The sequence below is a fragment of the Adiantum capillus-veneris genome, chromosome 9 (assembly GCF_014529385.1).
Source record: "Adiantum capillus-veneris isolate H3 chromosome 9, ASM1452938v2, whole genome shotgun sequence".
Lineage (NCBI taxonomy): Eukaryota > Viridiplantae > Streptophyta > Polypodiopsida > Polypodiales > Pteridaceae > Adiantum > Adiantum capillus-veneris.
This window is the reverse complement of record NC_140939.1, coordinates 7003084-7022947: the sequence shown is the minus strand read 5'-3', so window position 1 is coordinate 7022947 and position 19864 is coordinate 7003084. Positions and strand designations below refer to the sequence as shown.

At 42.9% G+C, this 19864-nt stretch overlaps 1 protein-coding gene across 1 annotated transcript in view; it reads right to left on the bottom strand.

Annotated features, from left to right (window-relative positions):
• Positions 1 to 5321: 5321 nt before the first annotated feature.
• LOC147450087 (F-box/LRR-repeat protein At1g67190-like) overlaps positions 5322 to 19864 on the bottom strand; it is a 29224-nt gene continuing 14681 nt past the window's right edge. The window contains exon 2 of the mRNA XM_086519418.1: positions 5322 to 7070. Coding sequence (XP_086375544.1) covers positions 5651 to 7070 — 1420 coding nt within the window. The 3' untranslated portion in view covers positions 5322 to 5650. The remainder of the gene's footprint in view (positions 7071 to 19864) is intronic.

Sequence of the window (19864 nt, the reverse complement as noted above, 5' to 3'; positions counted from 1 at the left end):
AGGAGAGGTAGGATGAAAACCAAAATATTCACTGGATGCTGATTCTACCTGACGGTCACTACGTGACAGTCACTGCTCGACGATCACTACAGGTGAAGAATAAGATACAATAGTAAATGGGAGGAGAATCTTATGCATTATTGAGTTGGAGTCAACAAAATATTATCAAATTCAAGCATAATTCACTTGTGGACACAAGGCTTGCACATGGAGTCAAGAGGGGACCACCTGGAAGACTTTTGGAAGAAAAAAGACGGACACATATTTTTGTGGGATTTTTCTCTATTTTTTTCGTTCTGAATTGGAAAAAGTCTTCAACAACAAAGTTGTAGGCGTTGAGGTGATATTTTTGCCTTCGTTTTTTTAATAATTTTACCATCTACGGTTTGGGAGATATGGCCAAAATGGTGGAGTCTATCTGTCCACATGGGAAGAAGTCATAATTATCCAACTCCACCCACATAATTTTTTATAGGTTTCTCTCGATTATTGCTTGATTTTCTCTTATTTTATCAAGATCTTCTCAAATACTATAAGGAAGCTCTTGGACTCAAGCTATGGGAGGTGGCATGGAGACAAAGGTCGCCATGATGAAGGCGATTAGGAGGAAATTGGTCAATAAGCAGGGTACACAGAGCTCTGTTATTGGGGGAACGTCTCTAACTGAGGTTAATTTTGTAATAACTCCTTTTGCTCATAATCTCTTTCCTAATTACTCTCTTGGCCTATAAAAGGAGGCCTCTTCATTTGTAAACAAACACATACACACTACACACACACACACACACACACTACCCCGTATGCACACTATCCCATACCCACACACCTACACATACATACCCTTGTGGGTTCATGCTAGTAGCATGAACCCTAATCACATAATCACAACACTATCACCATGCACAAAATGAGCAACATGTCTCCACACACTTGTAATGAAGGATTGAAGGCACGATTTCAAGAAGAAGAATGATGGCTACACTCGTGATATTCCTCACCATCAATTCCCATCCGTCCATTATCCATCCTGCGGTCTTGTCCCCTTCTCATCTTCTTGGCCTATGCTACCTATTGTATTCATTTTTTGCAAGCAATCAACACACTCCATCTTGGTGCCATACCTTGTGTCGTTTGGGATATACTTCATTGTGACTCTGGTTTATGCTTATTTCTTTCCATTTTGCTTATGTTGAGGTGTGTGGATTTTCCACCATACACACATACTCTCTCTCTCCCTCTCATATTCCTATCATCTTGCTACTTGCAGATTCGCCACCTCTGGTATGAGAAGTGAGAATATTTGCATGTTTCCATTACCTCATTATCTTCCTTATTACATGCACTAGTAGCAAGCCCATTCTCCTTCACTCACCATTCCTCTCATCTTGTTTTCCCGACCACCCCATCCCACACTTGGGTGTGGATCTTGAAATTGTTTTCCATGGCATGTGTGATTGTGTATATGTATGCGTCCTAGCTGCATATCTTGCTAGGTGGTGCCCCTATTGTGTACCTCCCACGATGAGGCTATTGTGCATAGTCTTGGTGTAGAGGCCATTGGGTCTGTTTTGCGCTTTCGTCTCTCACTAGATGTATTTTCTTTCACATTCTATCATGGCTCAAAAAAATTTACACAGGCTGCTCAACGCCAGACATTGCTATGTTGCGGTGGATTGCCTACTTTAAGTCCTTAAATCCCGAGTTTAAGCCCCCCGAGCCGCATGAGTGTCCCAACCCATGGCCTACCTAGTCCTAATTTAGGCCTGCCATTTGATGTCAAGAGCTCTAGGAAAAAGAGCGAAAGCGTGAGAAACGATGGAGTTCTTCATTTCTTTCTTCTTCATTGCTGAAAGAGAGCTCTTCCTTTGTTTTCAAAACAAGAAACACACAATAATCCCCAAAATTTGTATAAGAGCAACCCAAATAGCCCTCTTCATCCTCTTTAAGCTTGTCACCCTAAAAGATTTTGGGCCCCTTCTCGATCCGATTGGAGCTTGGAGACATTCCACACGATCACAAAGACAAATCCCACGCAATTGGTAGCATTTCTAGCAATTCTTTCATCCAATTATTTTCTTCTAGCCACATCTGGCACGCACATCAAACACTTAACTCCATCGTCAATATGAAATGCATTCCATTAACTACAAACTTGACCTGAAACTCAAATAGCACATCAATTGGCATTTATTTTGTCAAAATCTTGTCATTATTGATCCTTGGCATAACCCATAAACTGAACAAAACCCAACATATATCTTGAGCTCAGTTTTTCACACAGTGCCTTGCAAAGTGGCAAGGTAGCATGGCAATGTTGAGAGTAGTTCTTTGACATAAGAGTTCAACTTCAAGAATGTCAATTATTCAAAAGGTGGCCATGGATTTTTTATAAGAGGTAGATCCACCAATGTAAGGGGTAGTCTTGAGAGAGGTAAACCAAGGAGTTAGTTTATACTCTCAATGATGTAGAGTATTTTATTGTCAAAAGAAGGCATATGAAATAGATCATGCAAGTGAAACTAGATGAAAAATAATCCAAAGAAAGCAAGCAAGATGAGGGAAAGACAAAGGAGAAAAATATAGACCAAAGTTAGAAAAAATCATATGTTAGTGTTGCAAAAAGAGATGGCGATGTGTTGCTTACTTCTATCGCTGCCAATAATGTTGATACCTTTGAAAACCATAGATGTAAGTGGATCATTGTGACTCCACATATGGAGTAAAGACATTGGAATACCTACAAAGAATCTATAGACTATTATCGTATCTCATGCTTCATATTCTAGAACTATTTATATGTCATGTGTGTTAATGTCAAAAAACATGGAATTACATTATTGATGCAGTCAAACATTTCTTTATGGCATGGCCATATTAGCCACAAGTGAATGAAAAGCTTGTCTTCTTTCAGCTATTACCTTGCCTTTCATTTATTTGACTTTTCTATTTGTGAGCATTGTTTGTATGAACAACCATAGTAACCACTCGGGCAAAGCGCTAGTAGAAAAGTGAACATTCAAAGCTCAAATTGATGTTTGTGAGCTGATGCCTGCGCTAACTTTAAAAGATGCACAATATCTTGCTACATTTATTGATTGTTGGGGTATGCCTTGCCCGGGCAGAACATACACTAAGTGTTCGGGCGCCCACTCCTCATGTGGACATTTCTTGTTCTTTATAGATAAAGGAAGAAGGAGCTCTCTTTCATAAAGCAAGATGTAGAAAGGTTTATCCACCCACATCTGTGTCTCTCCTTCTCCATAGCACGCTCCCGCATGCACTCAAAACCGGTATCAGAATCATGGTTGTCGACTTAGTCGCAGAGAGGGATCAAGAAATCTTGGGAGCTTGCGAGCTTAGCTGAGAGTGATGCATGGTTTTGTGGAAGCTCAACAGAGAGTGTGGAAGACATTGTGTAGGTGATGCAATTGTTTTGTCTTGTAGGTCGATTTTCTCCTTATAGATTGCAGATCTAAAATTTTATTTTATTTTTTGCAAATTCCTCGCTATTTTGCTGCTATCTTGCTCAAACAAAATGTATATAGAAATTTTCAGGGTTTCTGTTTATAATATGTGCAAGTATGATGCACTTTTGAAAGCACGACGTGTGCTTGAAGGTGGGTACATAAATTTTGAGGTTGACGATGCCTATTAAGCTTGTGCAGAGCTTGTGGTTTGAGGTTTTTGGTAGATTTGGGCAAAGAAGAAGCAAGTAGAAACAGGCAATGCAGCTCTTTTTTTTTTTCTTTAAAGCTCCAAAACACAGTTTTTGTGTACATCTATCATACGGACCCGAACATGTATAATCTTGGATTCAAAACTCCATAGGTTTTTACATCCATATATGTTCTTTTGGCTTTGATGTATGATTTGTGCGATTGAGGGACTAAGTCTTTGAGATTGTGGTTAGCCATAAATTGGCTTGGAGATTGCTTTCTATAGGTACCATTATACACAAGTTTTTACAAGGACAGGAGGTTACAGGTTCCATCTACTTGCAATTTTTGGATTTTGCAGCATATTGATTCATATATGGGATGTGCATGAGCATTTGATATCTCTATGTCTATGCATATGCAAGCATCGGATTGATGCAGTGATTATTCCACATTGATTGAAATCCACACATGCCAGTGATATATTTTTTGGATGCAATGTGTGTGTGTGTGTGTGTGTGAGAGAGAGAGAGAGAGAGAGAGAGAGAGAGAGAGGCGTCAAAACAACCAAGCCCAGGCATCTGAGGAACGACAGTGCAAAATGGTGTTTTGTGGTGGAGCACATCTGCAGGGTGACACGAGCAGGGCGGGTGGTTGTGGGCTGGCGTGGGGCAGGGCAAGCAACTGCAAGCTGAGGGCAGCTATGGGCTGAGGCGAGGTGGAAATGCTCGGCAGTTGCACCTCAGGACAGCGAGGAGCAGCGCAGAGAGAGAGAGAGAGAGAGCACATAGTAGCGGACGAGGATTGCGAAAGGCTGGCCCTCCCAATCTAAGGGCCTTATCCAATGCATGACCATTGAGCATCCTCTATCTCTATGCAAATCCATAAAAGGAGGAGCTAGAGCTAGGATGAATCTCCTCCCATCCTTCCCCGGGCTTATATGTAGGGACACTTGCTCTTCTTGTAGGACTTTTGTCCTACAAACAGGAGTTTTGTAGGGCTAGAAATTTGGCACAAACAGAGTGATGTGAGGTTGTGCACTCAAATGTTTGAGATGCTACAAAAGATTATATCTATGGCTCGTTATGGTGTCATGTTCTATTCATTAATCACAAGCTATAGGTGTACATTATGAAGAAAAAAGTAATGTGTTCAAGGCTACAGTGGAGAAGCATACATGTTTGTTTGTTGAGTGCATAGGGTCAAATAAAGGGGAAGAAAGTTTCTCAGATGAGTTTTTTACACTATATATGAAAGAAACCAATTCGAAGATGAAGACGTCTTCTATGTCTATGTACCCTACAAAAAAATGGAGAGCTGGAAAGTGGCAAAATAAGCATATTATAGAGAGTGCATGGGCGTGGATAGCACGGAAGATAATGCCACTAAGATATCTCTCAGTGACCATAATTGGCATTGCATGAGTACAATGTACACATGCTAGATTAATTGCACAATGAGCTAGATCCTTAAACAAGAAAAATGTGCTGCTCCCCTGAATTATTACCTTGAACAAAAGGAATCAAATGCAACATCCATATTCACTCTCAAGCATTGTATGGTATAATTTAAAAGAACCACTAGTTGCAAAAAAGAAAAAGAAAAATAACTGATTTAAATATTAGTGTTGAAGAAAATGTAGAGCATGAATCATAAACTCTCGAGTGCATTGGATAGTTCGTGCATTGCCATATACAAACTTTGAATGCCTGGAAATGTACGGATCATTCTACATGATACCCTCACCAACTTTGTTATTTTAATGCTGTCAATAACCACATTTGATAAGCTGAAACTTCCCTTCAAACCACATTTTCCACGATGTTCAAAATTTCATCATACATACCTGCAGGTGTAATATCCCATTAAATAACACTGCTGAAGACCCACAAGTTCTACATAGACGGGGTTGAAGAAAAGACTCGAAGCATGTTGCTCATACAGAATAGAAAGTTGAAAGAAGCCAAAAAAACCAGCAATCACCTTCATATTCTCTACTGCACCCGAGGACCAAACTCGAATTTTACATCGACCAGTGGGTAGGCATGCATACGATTGATAAGAAGGGAAGCTAACCGACCAACAAACTGGTGACCATCATCATAGCTCGTTCTGGGTCCTTCCAGCACTATAACCAACCTTTTCAGACTTGGGCAGCAGCTCAAAAACTTGACAATCCATTGAGTAAAAGCCGCGTGATCGGTATGTCGCATGACAGTATGCAACTCAAGAGCCACCATTTCCTTGAAAGCCAGGAGCTGCTGCTGGTCGGATTCACCGAAGAAAGAATGCTGGAAATCGAGGGCCAGGGAATGCAAGCAAGGAAAACAAGATGCAAGCATACTCACATCAACAATACCAGTTCCTGGAGACCCACCAAATATATGCAGCTCATTCACTTTCCTGCTTGGCATGGAGATGATCTGCGAATAAGCAGGCCATGCTGCAGAAAGACCTTCCATTTTAACAAGCTTCACCTTCGACAAAGAGCCTAGCGAGCAAGCCTCGAACAACTGCAAAATGTTTGTATTCCAGAACAACAGACTCTGCAAACTGCCCGGGAGCACTAACTTTTCAAGCGAGGACGACCGAATTGATAGGTTTTGTATATGCACATCACCTGCAGTCTCGCCCCATAGTGTCAATGCACTAAGCCGCATGCCCACAAGTGAAAGGCTTTCAAGATTCTTTCCCCGCACCACAAGATTAGTAAAACCCATACTGAGCTTCTCCATGCTGAGAGTCTTCACGGACGTCTGTATCACAATGGTGGAAGCACCCTGACTTTCCAAACGAAAGTTGAGTAGAAACAAGTGCTCCAGCTTTGGGAACATTGAGAAAAGCAACAGAAAATCCTCATATTTCAGAAACCCGCTGCTCAATTTGTTGAGAGTGAGAGAAACAAGGGACGATATGCCATGAATTCTCGGAGTGAGACCAGATAGGTATGCAGATCCCCAGACTAAGGACTCTATAGTACTTCTATTACGGGCCAGCTTCTCCAATACATTACATGATGGCCTGACTGGTGTCAAGAGAGTGAGTGACTTCAGCGAGTGCTTTGTGTGTCGCAGAAGCGCAACCACAACGGCAGCATTAAGTTTTGCACCATAGGCTGCACATGAGATGGACAAATCATGAAGGTGCTCCGCCTGCATTACAGCTTCTGTAATTATTACATCCCGGCAGTCATCCAGTGGTGACGAGTCGTCGTCACTATCTGTTGAATTGCGCCTAAATTTGAAGTCTGAATCATCAAAATTGAGCCTATGAAGGTGACACTTCACAGCTTCTCGCCACTTGCGGCATGTGGCTGAGGCCCGAGCCACGTGGCGAGCAGAAGATACATATGAAAGTATGGTTCCAATTAGTTCTACGGGTAAGAGGTTAATCTCACCGCATGCGACTGATAATCTGCAAAATCAGTTAAGGACAAGACATCGATTATCAATACACAAGATAAAAACAATAGAAATTATTGCCATTCCATGTTAGTTTAAAGCAGTATCAGTAGGAACAGAATCGAAACCTTTCTTTTAGAAAACTAACAATAAACTCTGCAATGCAGGTAATTCATTCAGAGCAACAAGCCAGATTTTCACATAGAAAGTGAGAAACAAATTAAAAAAACATCATATTGAGGCCAAAGAGAATTGGCTTATGGCCCATGGGGCATCTTCAAGCGATAGACATGATACTAAGGCTCCACAATCGCACGTGAGAAACTGGATCAGAACACAACCAATTATAAAGAATAGGAAACATGAGTGGACCAAATAACATTGTTGAATGCACTAATGACAACTATTCTGCAATTACCTTGAAAATTGTCTTATGAAATAAGTATCGTCTGCAAATATACTACATTCACGTAACATTTTTGTTTGGAAGTACTCGAAAGTGCATCAGTCCTTGAGAGGCCCTACGGGTCACACTGCTTGCTATTATTACGATGATCTACCTTCTGATTCCTTCTATTAATCCCATCATCACCTTGATATTGGCTACAAGAATCAAAATCTTTCATGTCATCATGCACATCTGACTAAAAAGAGTGCTCTCTTTCCCAAAATCTTTGGAGTGTAAGGGCAAAAGAAAAAAAAAATGCAATTGTCACTTTTGGTCAACTATTTAACTCTACATAAAGAGGTAAAATCTTGTTTTTTTGTTGCCAATGACCAAAATAGGACCCATTGTCAAACAAGCACTATAGGCTTGCCAATGAAACATTATCACATAGGAACCATTATATGGCGAATGTCTATTGTAAATGTAGCAATGAGCATGATAGCCACTAGAAAAAGCTGCGAGGACATGTAGCACATGACTGTTAAATGGGTAAAAGAGAAAGGGAAAAATACGAACCTGTGCCAACTCGCAGTCCCCCCACCCTCTCGCTGGCCACTAACCTCTAAAAGTACCCAGCACAGAAAATCCACAAACTGGGAATAGAATATAAAAATGGGCAAATTGCTAGGTGCAAACCCATTAATGATTATGTGCCTAGAATCCCTACCAGAAGGGTGCAAGGGTGGCACCAAGGACCTCAATGCACGTGAGAAAAGCCGTAAGCAAGAGTGAAAGCATCTAGAAGGTGAACATAAAGCTCTTACACCCCCCTCAACAACAAATGTTGAGAAGCTACAGAGGAAAACGCCGGAGTCCTAACAAAAATATGTCACAGGTGTAATGACGTGGCATAAGGGCTCAGATGGCCCTGTTACAAACTTGGACACTCCCAAGCGAGAAATCAATAGCAACACACGAACAGAAACTGCAAATAATTGAACTGAACTTCAATAGAGACAGAGAGAGAAGAGGAGTCACCCAATGAGCGTAGCTCAGTAGGTTGCGCCTTCGAGCTGTTACCCTTAGGTGGAGGGTTCGAGGCTCGCGGACTGAGCTCAATGGGTGCTACCCTCTTCCACATTGGGGAAGTTGTTCCCATGGTATGCCCCCTTGTGGGTGTGATGTGAATAGCAAGTCCGTTTGTAAATACACAAATATGTATAAAGTTCTCCATACTACCTTCCCCGCTCTGTTGGTTTTTTTATTATATATACCTAGATGAATCCAGGATAAGCTCAGATTCACCCATAAAGGAAAGTGCAAGGTATAGACCCATGGTAGTCTCCCACAAGACAATATAACCATCAGCTCCATCATGCATAGTATTGACTAAATACCACGACATCCCCACTAACGTCGTCAGTGCCCAATAGTGGGTGTAGAACTAGGTACTAACATATGCTCCCAAACACCACACCCCACACACACACACACGAGCATACATCAACACAAAGTTCAACGTACTAAGTTTCTGTCATGACTCCGGAGATCAAGGGCAGACTCAGCCATAATGAAGCCTAGCACTAAAAGAAGCATTAAATCGGAAAAATTAGCACAAAAATAAGGTAATTGATAGGGCATCACCACAAAAGATAGAAAGAATTAGCACAACTGGTCGTATGTAACGTGCAGCGGAATGAATGTTTAAACTTTGCTCAAGATGAGTGCTCCGAACTATGCTCAAGGTTCCTTTTTCTTACGGAAGGGAGAGCCTTCCGTTCCTTTAGTGAGAGAGTGCAATGGACACAAACAAAGTTAGTGGACATCGTGAATGGAAGTGCATGAGACTGAGAGATAGAGAGAGAAGAGAATATGACACCAGAGACGTTGTAAAACCCTCCTCCGAAGGCGCCACTCTCGTCGGCGAGAGTGGTCTACTATTGATTGCACAAACTGGTACAATGGGGATGCATGTGACTGATGCAAGTCTAGGCTATGTCGGTGTCGACGATGGGGATGGCGAGACCGACGCTACGGCTGAAATCTGCTACTCTTTATATGCTGTCCAAAAACGCTCAAGGCTGAAATCTGCTACAAATCAAAAAATGCTGAATTGGGGCTGATTTCTGCTGCTGAAAAAACGCTGATTTGGGGGCTGAAACTGCAGGTCTTTAGGGCTGAAAACTGATGGTCTTCATCTGCTGAAAATTGCAGGTCTTAGGGCTGAAAATCGCCATGCACAAGGGAGGGCGATCTAGCTCCAAAAATGCTACGGCTGCAATTTTGGAAAACGCTATATGCTGGGATCTGCTGGCGATGAAGCTCTTGCTGGAAACGCCAATGGCTGGAAGTGATGGCGATGAAGATCAAAAACGCTAGGGAGTCTGCTTGAGGGAAATCGCCCCCAAGGGGTTCTTGCTTGAGAAGTTGCCTGTTGAGCAGTGGAGCTCCTGCTGCCTCTTCTGCCAATTAGTGCTAGTCTAGGTTTGCTTATGTACAAACTTACTCAATTTGCCCTACCTACTTTCCAACAAAAGTCACTTAAAAATAATAAGTGAAAAATGTCAAAAATAGGGAAAATAGGTTAAATGCACTGGAAAATTCCCCTGAAGGATTCTGATGGATTCTGATGGGAATGCTTATGATCATGCTATGTGCAACCAGAGGATATGCATCTACACTAAGTGCCTGGGCATGCATGGTCTGCGAACAGACTCACAAAAGTGCTAGAACACTTGCTAATCTAGACTGGCTGGACTGACTGAACCCTTGTCGTGTTGTAGCTTGTCCACGGACACGTAGGGTTGGATGTGTCACGTGACACCGTAACTCGGACGAAAACTTCACAATGTGAAGTCTGCATGTCCGCTATAAAGAGAGACGAGAGGAATAGACACAGAACAGCGGAGTTCCATCCCAAGGCGCACTGACCCCAAAGACTAGCGTCCCTTTCGATATTTCTTTATTATCACTTCACCAAGGTACAACTCCTGAGGCTCCTCTTCTTGGAGACTTTGCATCCAGATGCTCTCTAAAGTGAGGCCCTCTCGGCACTTAAAAACTTACAAGGGATGCCCAAAAGCTGAACCCCAAAAGCATCTGATCAAAAAGCACTTTCACCCAAAAGCTCTATCCAAAAGCCTTACGCAAAAACTGCCATCCGTACTGCCCTACCACGTTTGCATGTTGCCAACATAAAACGCGGAACTTCCATACAACAGTGCCACGTCAACAGCCAACGCTTTTTACGAAAATCAGCCTTGGCCCTTGTGCCTTTTCTTTTTTGGGTTTTTGGCCCCTCGGCCGGTGCTCCATAAGTTGGTTGGGTTAGGTTTTTATTAAAAACCCTAACCCCTTCTGTTTTAGCCCCTCTTGGCCACACTTTTTGGGTTCATATCTTCTTGTCCTCTCGGCCAATTCCTTTAGTTGGTTCTACAAAGACATCAGTCAACTGATCAATCATATTTCTATCGAGGGTCTCAGATACAAATCATAATCATTATGACCACTTAGCAATCACATCCACCCCATGTTGATCTTTTTGCGGATATCTTTATCATAGTTACAAGGAATTTCTGTTCCCGTTTCAAATCCTCGATCTATGTTTCAGATGTGGGTATCCAAAACAAGGAATGGCATTTCTTGCCCATTGTCGTTCCCTGTTCGGGATAACTATGGTCTTGATCTACAAAATCTTGTTATCATCATATTTATATCCTTTCTTTTCATAGTTGAAGCAAACCATGCTCATGATTGTCCTCATAAGACAGTACATTCACATAGCATTCAGTTCACAAAATCATACACTTAGTTCACACTGAACAATGTGTTCAGTCATTCAATCTAGCCATCTCTTGATGCACTTTGATCCCTGTGTAGCCATCTCGTCCTTCCGGAACTCTTGATGCAATCACAACAATATCTAGTCTTCTCATCCAGACAGAAATCTTGATGCACTACAATCATATTCACTTCTCATTCACTTAGACATCACATCCAGATCTCGTTGATCTCTAACAAATGACTAGATGCGCCAAGTTCAAATCATTCATCAGACAAAATGTTGCAGACATTTCATCTTTCTCTACATGTCTCTGACAATAACTCATGAAAGAGCACACGTCTTCAGTTCAATCAAGGAAATTTCCAATTCAATGTACATATTTTCATAAAGTCATTCCACAAAATACTGTCTGACTGTCAGTATCCCTAAAATCTCAAGCAGAAATTAGTGACTTTATTCAATCTAGGCAATCTATGACAAAGAAGTAGAGTGGCTCCCCTCTTGTGCAATCTACACTGCACCACATTCAACATGTTGATTCATCGGTAACTTCTGGCATAGACATTGCTAATAATCGAAATGCTTCAAGGTACAGCTCAAAAAACTGAAGAGAATCTCCTCCCCCATCCACTTTGCATCGAGAGTCAAAAAGTGCCCTTGACCAAATTATCCGATGGACTTAGCATCTTTCAGTTCTTTTCTTGTGCCTTGTGACCTGTTGGTAGCCCCACTAGCCTCCCCTATCCACTGGCACCTCAATCAAAATCTTCAAAATTCACTGATGAACCATCAGTAGATTCCCTTGTTTTGTCGGAACCCTCGAATGCATTATTAGTTGATTCCCTTACTTCTTCGGAATTCTTTGATGAACTTTCTGTCAGTTCCTTTGGTTCTTTCTTTTCCCTGAAAGACTCTTGCACAGTTGAAGTGGACACTGGCTTGTCTGTAGGATAACTCAATGAGCCGACAGGCATATCAAAATCTTGCATGGCATGTCCCATAAGTCTATGAATGGAGTCAGGATTTTGTTGCAGACAATACCGTCGAATCTCTTTTGGTAAACCGCAGCAAAACCGCTCAATCCGGTCCTTCAAAGTGAGCCTCCAAAAGGAGGACACTTGCAAATAGGTATCCCAAAACCTCTGGTAGTAGTCATCCAAAGTGTCTTCCTTGTTCATTCTCAGATGATGACGAGCCGTCATGACATCTTCATATTCTTCCGTTATCTAGGCAAAAGTGAAAACTCTCTTGAATTACTTCTTAGGTGCTTCTCTGTGCAACAACAGAGTAGACCACCATGTCTGTTCATTTCCTTTCAAGGGCTCCTAGTATCCTAAAAACGTGTCGGACTTGACTGCTTGATCCCCCATCCTTGAACTCCTTGGTCTTCTTGTTCTTTCACTCACTGTTTGAACTGTCAACAAAGGATGAAATCTCCTCTTCTAAACTGCTAGATGGCTCCCGGTGCCTTCTTGACTTTTTCAAAAATCAACTTTTCTTGCTTTTCTCGCTTTTTCTCCGCTTCTTCCGCTTTTCTCATCCACTCTCAAACTAGAGGACAACAAACTGTTGAAACTCTTTAGAGACGAAGGAAAATTAGGGCCATCTTTGAAACGAACATGCTCCTTGGATCTTCTTAGAAAAATTAGGGTCATCTTCAAAACGAACACCCTGCTTAGATCTTCTTACCACCTCAAAAGACAAATTCAAGGCCAAATAAGGGCGGTACGCGCTAGGAGCTTGACGACCAAGAGACCCATCGCGATAGATACCAGATCTATTGGCTACCCAATACGAAGAGGAGGTTCGCTCACAATTGCAAACAAGTTCATCACCCGATTCACCCTTTTCCGCTACATCTTTGACATGCTATCAAAGCCACGACATGCTCTTGAATCAGATTGGTGATTTGTGCGAGCTTTTGGTGCTGATTTTCCGCGACGAAAAGAGACGGTTTGCCGTTTTTTCTGTGTTTTTTACTCTTTTGGGGCTGATTTCGGCTGTATTGGGCAGATTTGCAGATTTTCTCTTCTACCTCGACCTAGCCTTATCACATACCTAAGTTCTCCAACACAATGGAGAAGAGTGATGACTCTGAAACAAGTTCAGCCCGTGATGACGAAGTACATCATGAGGATGAGACCGCCGGTGGTGGTGAACCAACTGTCAACGAGTGGGGAGATTGGTCCCAATTCTACTTTGGCGTAGATGATCAACCAATCAAGATACCTACCCTTCCTACTTTTCCCTCAGATTGGCAATTGAATAGAAACAACTATGCCATTTGGAAAGCTACCATGATGGCGGTGTCACAAAGTGATGACGTGGCTAATAGCAGAAACCCTAAATTCTGCCAGAAACCCTAAAATTCCTGCAAACTTTAATTTTTGCCAAAAACCCTAAATTCCGGAAATCGCGGAGGCGGATTATTATAAAATAAAATTTAAAAAAAAAATTTGGAAAATGATGAGCGACGCGAATTTTGCTTTTGCTTTTTTTTTTAAAAAAAAAAGAGAAAAGACTCTCTAAGAGAGAGAGAGAACTGATGCTTTTGATTTTAAAAGCTTTTGGTGCTCTGCTTTTGGGCATCCCTTGTAACCTTTAAATTAGTGGTGAGGGCCTCACTTCTCAGAGCATCTGGACGCAGAGTCTGAGAGTGAAACCCTAACCGCTCTCTTGTACTTTGATGATTGATTAATATAAAAAGAAATACCGAAAGGGGCGCCAGTCTTTGGGGCCAATATCTCTAGGCACGGAACTCCGCCGGGCCAGTGCAAATCTATTGTGATCGGTGAATTGTTTTGAAGTGGTTATTTGGTGCTGTCGCGGTTAATTCTTGACTTGGAGTGTCCAAGTTTGTTACAGTGGTATCAGAGCCCGGCCGATTTCTCTTCTACGGGAAATCCGATCCCCGAATTTTTTTTCCGCGGCACCTATGGCTTCAGGCAATGATCAGTCGACTCCCTCTGCATCTGGAGATGCGGGCTGGGATCACAACGAAGATTCAGGCAGAGAGTATGGCCCGCCTTGGCCTACTTAGGCGGAGCGGCGAGAGATAGAGCGTCGCCAGTTGATCGGCGATGCAACAAAGATGATGCTCAATTTTGCCAAGGACCCGAAGATGGCAAAATATATGAACCAGACCTCTTTGGAAGAGGTACAGATGGAGTGGCAGAGAACCACAACACCACTCCCGAAACCCGCTCTCAAGAAACCTTCTACCTCCAAGAAATATACGGAGAAGGAACTGGAGAACGTGGTTGATGCACGGATTGCTCAGCTTTTTGACACGCAAAAGAAAGGCAAAAAGCAGAAGAAAGGCACTGACTTCCCGGGATTTTTGGGTTGTCGGTCGACATTTGACAAGGCAAAGAAATTGAAGAAGCGCGTCAAGTTTGAAGACCTACCCAGTTCTTCTTCTTCTTCTTCTGACAGTTCTTCTAGCTCCTCAGATTAGAGCGAAGAAAACAGAAAAGGCAAAAAGCGAAGCAAGAAACAAAGCTTCGGAAAGGGCAAGAAAATGGCAAAGAAGGCTACATCTCGCCCAGAGACTGACAGTTCTACTGAGGACTCGTCTACAGACAGCTCAGATTCCGATGACGGAAAGTTTTATGCGAACAAGAAGAATTTTTACAAAGCCAACCAGTATGACTTTCTCGAAGATAAAAGCAAGAAAGTCCGAGAGTTTAAGGAAGGTGGCCACTCGATCAAGTTTGATACTTTTCAGGATACTCAGATGCTTCAAAGGCTTTGTCTTTTATACAGCAGTTTGACATCGCTTTCGCGGGAGGACGCTATTCAGAGCACTCCAAGATTCGGAGAGCTGCCTCTTACTTTAAGGGGAATGCTCGTACTTGGTGGTCCACGCTTCTATTAAGCAAGACTGTGCCAGTTACATGGCTGAAATTCAAGAGGCTTTTTATTTCTTCTTGGTTGACTCAAGAGTTTGAGCGAGATATACGAGCTGCTTGGAACCATCTCCGGATGACCAAGAGCGATACAGTGAATTCTTTTTGTGAAAGATTCTGGAGCTCTTTTCTACCCGCCTCTTCATTCAAGAAGATCTCGTTCAGAGAACAGATTGAGCGGTTTACCTTGGGTCTACCTACAGAGATCCGAGATCACTGCTTGGAACAGAAGTCGGCTTCTATTCACGAGTTGATGAGTCATGCGAAGCGGGGCTTTGCCATTCACTCTGGTAGTCTGACCTACCCCACAGATGAGGCCATGACACAACGAGCCGAACAGACTTCTGGGAATGAAAGTAGAATGAAAAAGAGCAACCCAGAGAAAAAAAAAAAGGATGCACGACCCAAGCTTACTCCTGAGGAGAGAGCTCGCTTCATCAAAGAGGGGAAGTGCTTTGGATGCGGGGAACATGGACATATTTCCGCGAAGTGCCCTGATACGGCACAGAAAGAACAGCATGATAAAAACGACGACAGGTCTGAGAGTTCGAGAGCAGCTGAGGAATGTGGCAGAAAAGGCAGATAGAAAAGCAGAACTGGTACCACATGGCGTGGAACCTGCACCGAATCTAATGAATGAAAGTACAAACTTTGCCGCTTTTTTTGGGGCAAAGCGAAGGATCAGGAAGCTCTTTTGAAGGAGCCAAGGCCAACTTCTTTTCACTTGGAATTGGCGGCTCGATTTGGAACTACGCCCGACAGACTGACGCCACAGGCGGAGGTAGTTCGACTGGCACCCGGATGGGATGTTGCCATTACACCGAGCATTGGCAAACTTCGTTTGCAATGACAGGGGTGTTCAGGGCACGTGAGTGACGTTCTACTCGGGATCCCTTGGTACCACAAGAACTACGCCGTGGTTGACTACCGGGCCGAGAAAGCGACTTTGATAAATAAATGAAGGGCTTAGAGATTGTACTTGATGAACTTCAGTTTTCTTACTCATTCTTTTGGGAGAACTGAACGATGGATAAAAGTAGAATATGTTTTGACCTGAACAAAAGAACGCCAAGATTTTTTTTTCTCCACACTCATGCCGATTGCTTTTGAGAGGACCTGAAGATCATACCATTGATCTGATATCTGGAAGCACGCCACCGAATCGGCCACCTTATTGTGTGAGCCGAGTACAGAATGAAAAGATTATGAACTCAGTGAAAGACCTCTTGGAAAAGGGTCTTGTCCAGCCTAGTACTTCACCGTATTGCTCTCCAGTGTTGTTGGTTTTGAAGAAAGACGGATCTTGGAGAATGTGCATCGATTATAGCACTCTCAACGAAATCACCATCAAGAACAGATTTCCGATTCCTAGGATCGATGATATACTCGACAGGTTACAGGGATCCTCGTGCTTTAGCAGGATTGACTTGAAGAGTGGATATCATCAGATCAGGATAGCGCCAGGAGATGTCTACAAGACAGCTTTTCGGACGACTTTTGGGTTATTTGAGTTTTTGGTGATGCCTTTTGGCTTAACCAATGCTCCTGCGACATTTAACCGGATGATGGATAGGATTTTTCGAGAGTACAGGCTATTTGTTGGCACTTTCTTTGACGACATCATTGTTTTCTCCTAGAATGAGGCAGAACACAGAGATCATCTGCTTCAAGTCTTTCAGGCATTACGAGATCACACGTTAGTGATTAATGCAAAGAAAAGTGAATTTTTCCTACTAGAGATACACTTTTTGGGACACATTGTGTCAGCAGCAGGAGTGCGAATGGACCCGGCCAAGATAGAGACTATCCGTGATTGGCCCGATTTGAGGAATGTCCATGAAGTTAGAAGCTTCTTGGGACTGTGTTCGTACTACAGGCGGTTCATACGAAAGTTTGCAGAGGTTGCTTCCCCTTCGCATACCTTGACACAGAAAGGAGTACCTTTTTCGTGGGGACCCACAGAGGTGACTGCCTTTCAGACATTGAAAGAGAAATTGACTACGGGACCTATTTTGACTTTGCCGGACTTGCAGAACTCATTTGAAGTATATTGTGATGCTTGTGGTCGTAGTCTGGGTACGGTCTTGATGCAAGAAGACCATGTCATAGCTTACAAGAGCCGTTTGTTCTCTAGGCCGGAGATGACAGCACAGATCTATGGGAAAGAGCTTTTGGCGGTTATCCATGCTCTTACTCAGTGGCGGCATTATCTACTCGGAGCGGATTTTACCGTCTTTACAGACCATCAGAGTTTTCGCTACTTCTTGTCACAGAAGCAGCTTTCGGAAAAGCAGATGCGGTGGGTGAACATCTTGTCACAGTTCCACTTCCAGATTGTCCACGTGCAGGGACAGAAGAATGTGGTGGCAGATGCTTTGTCTCGGAAACCGTTGGTTTTGGCTATTTCCGCGATACATTATAGGAGCTTCGAGGATATGGTCGATCAGTATGCCACAGATACAGGTTTTGCAGATATTTTCACACGGATACGGGATGGGGAGACAGTAGCTGGATACTCCCTTCGGGAAGGCTACTTGATGAAAAAGACTATGTTGTGCGTTACACAACCGTTGAGGGAAAAGGTTATGATTGATTGCCACTGTCCACCTTTTACGGGTCACCGCGGCATTGCTACCACCATGAAAGGGGTAGAGAGAGATTTCTTTTGGCGGAGACTGAAGAAGGATGTGGAAGAGTTTGTGCGCAGTTGCTTGGTATGCCAGAAGGTCAAGTTTGACAGGCATAAGGCAGAGGGATTGTTACAGCCTTTACCCATACCCACCCGCCCCTGGGAAAATATTGAAATGGATTTCATTTTTTTTATCTCCCGAGAATACAGAATGATCACGATGATTTTCCGATTACATGGCACGCCTGAGACGATTGTCTCCGACAGAGACCCCAGATTTATGAGTTTGTTTAGGAAGGCAATTTGGGAGAACATTGGCACGCGGTTGCAGTTCTCGTCATCGTTCCACTTGCAGACTGACGGGCAATTTGAGATTGCCAATTCAGTGATTTTAGATTTATTGAAGTCTTGTATCTCGCATCAGAAGACTCAATGGGAAAAGAACTTACCTTTGGTGGAATTTGCCTACAATAACACGATACACTCTTCGACGGGGAAGACGCCATGTGAGATTGTTGAAACTGCTGCGAAGGTTCCATCCTTCCTGAGCACGAAAGATTAGAAATTTGAAGTGGATGAATATTCGCGAGATTTGGATACGGCTTTTGCCAAGGTTCGCGAGACTTTGCAGGAGTCTCAAGAACGACAGAAAAAGGCAGCGGATCGCCATCGTCGCGACTGGAAACTGAAGGAGGATGATTGGGTGCTCTTACTTTTGAGAAGGCACGCCTAAGAAAGAAAAAGGGAAAGGAGAGGCTTTTTCCAAAGCTTAGTATGTGATACTACGGACCTTTCCAGATCACTGACAAGATAAATGATGTCTCCTTCCGATTGAAACTGCCAGATACTTGGAGAATTCACAATGCATTGCATGTGAGTCTCTTGAAACCTGTTAAGGGTGATGTGCCTGATGATGGGGAGCCTGATGAGCAACCCAAAGTGGAAGAAAACGAGAAGATCCTTGTTCCTGAACAGATTTTGGCACATAATGATACGAAGAAAGGTAAAGTCCGAAGGCGGTTCTTGGTTAAGTTCAAGAACTTTCCTGCATTTGATGCGAAGTGGATGGAGGAGGAGGACCTAGCAGATACTCCTCGGATTGTGAAACTTTACCTCGATGTTTTGTTTAGCATAGTCTACTCCAAACGGAACCCAGAAACTCAGCTTGGCCGAAGATCTGGTGCAGTGGGATGCACAAGAGGGGAGTTACTCCGCTCCTTTGTCAACAGATGCCTCGATTTTGATACTAAAGTCACTGATGTCTCTTTGAGCTTCAGGGATACTGAGAGCTGACAGTATTCTGCTGGATGACTTTATAAAATGGAATTCCTGATTATGATACTGATTTGTTCTTGACTTCTTGTGAGTGCAGGAACTGATAGCCGAAATGACTGCAGCATTTTGGTCTGATTGATCTCGAATAGACATGGTTGCAATAGGGGTTAGTCAATCGGACATCGATGAGGTCCCGATTGGACCTAGATGTGATTGCTAGCTACATTGCCGATAAATCATGGTCTAAGATCCGAATGAATGTTGAATGTCATGTGATGTCCAGTGATGTCTGGTGATGTCCTGTGATGTCGTGTGATGTGACTGTCGATTTTGTACAAGTGCTAGATGTGCGTTCCTAGTACGTAGGTACTAACAGTCAGTGTCTGCTAAGAAGGTTTATAGCTTTTGTCGGTTTTGCAGGCGTAATCGCGGTCGATTACAATGCTTTCAAGAGGGGGGTATGTCACAAAGTGATGACGTGGCGAATAGCAGAAACCCTAATTTCTGCCAGAAACCCTAAAATTCTTGCAAACTTTAATTTTTGCCAAAAACCCTAAATTCCGGAAATCGCGGGGCGGATTATTAAAAATTTTAAAAAAAAAGATTTGGAAAATGATGAGCGACGCGAATTTTGCTTTTGCTTTTTTTTAAACAAAAAAAGAGAAAAGACTCTCTAAGAGAGAGAGAGAACTGATGCTTTTGATTTTAAAAGCTTTTGGGGCTCTGCTTTTGGGCATCCCTTGTAACCTTTAAATTAGTGGTGAGGGCCTCACTTCTCAGAGCATCTGGACGCAGAGTCTGAGAGTGAAACCCTAACCGCTCT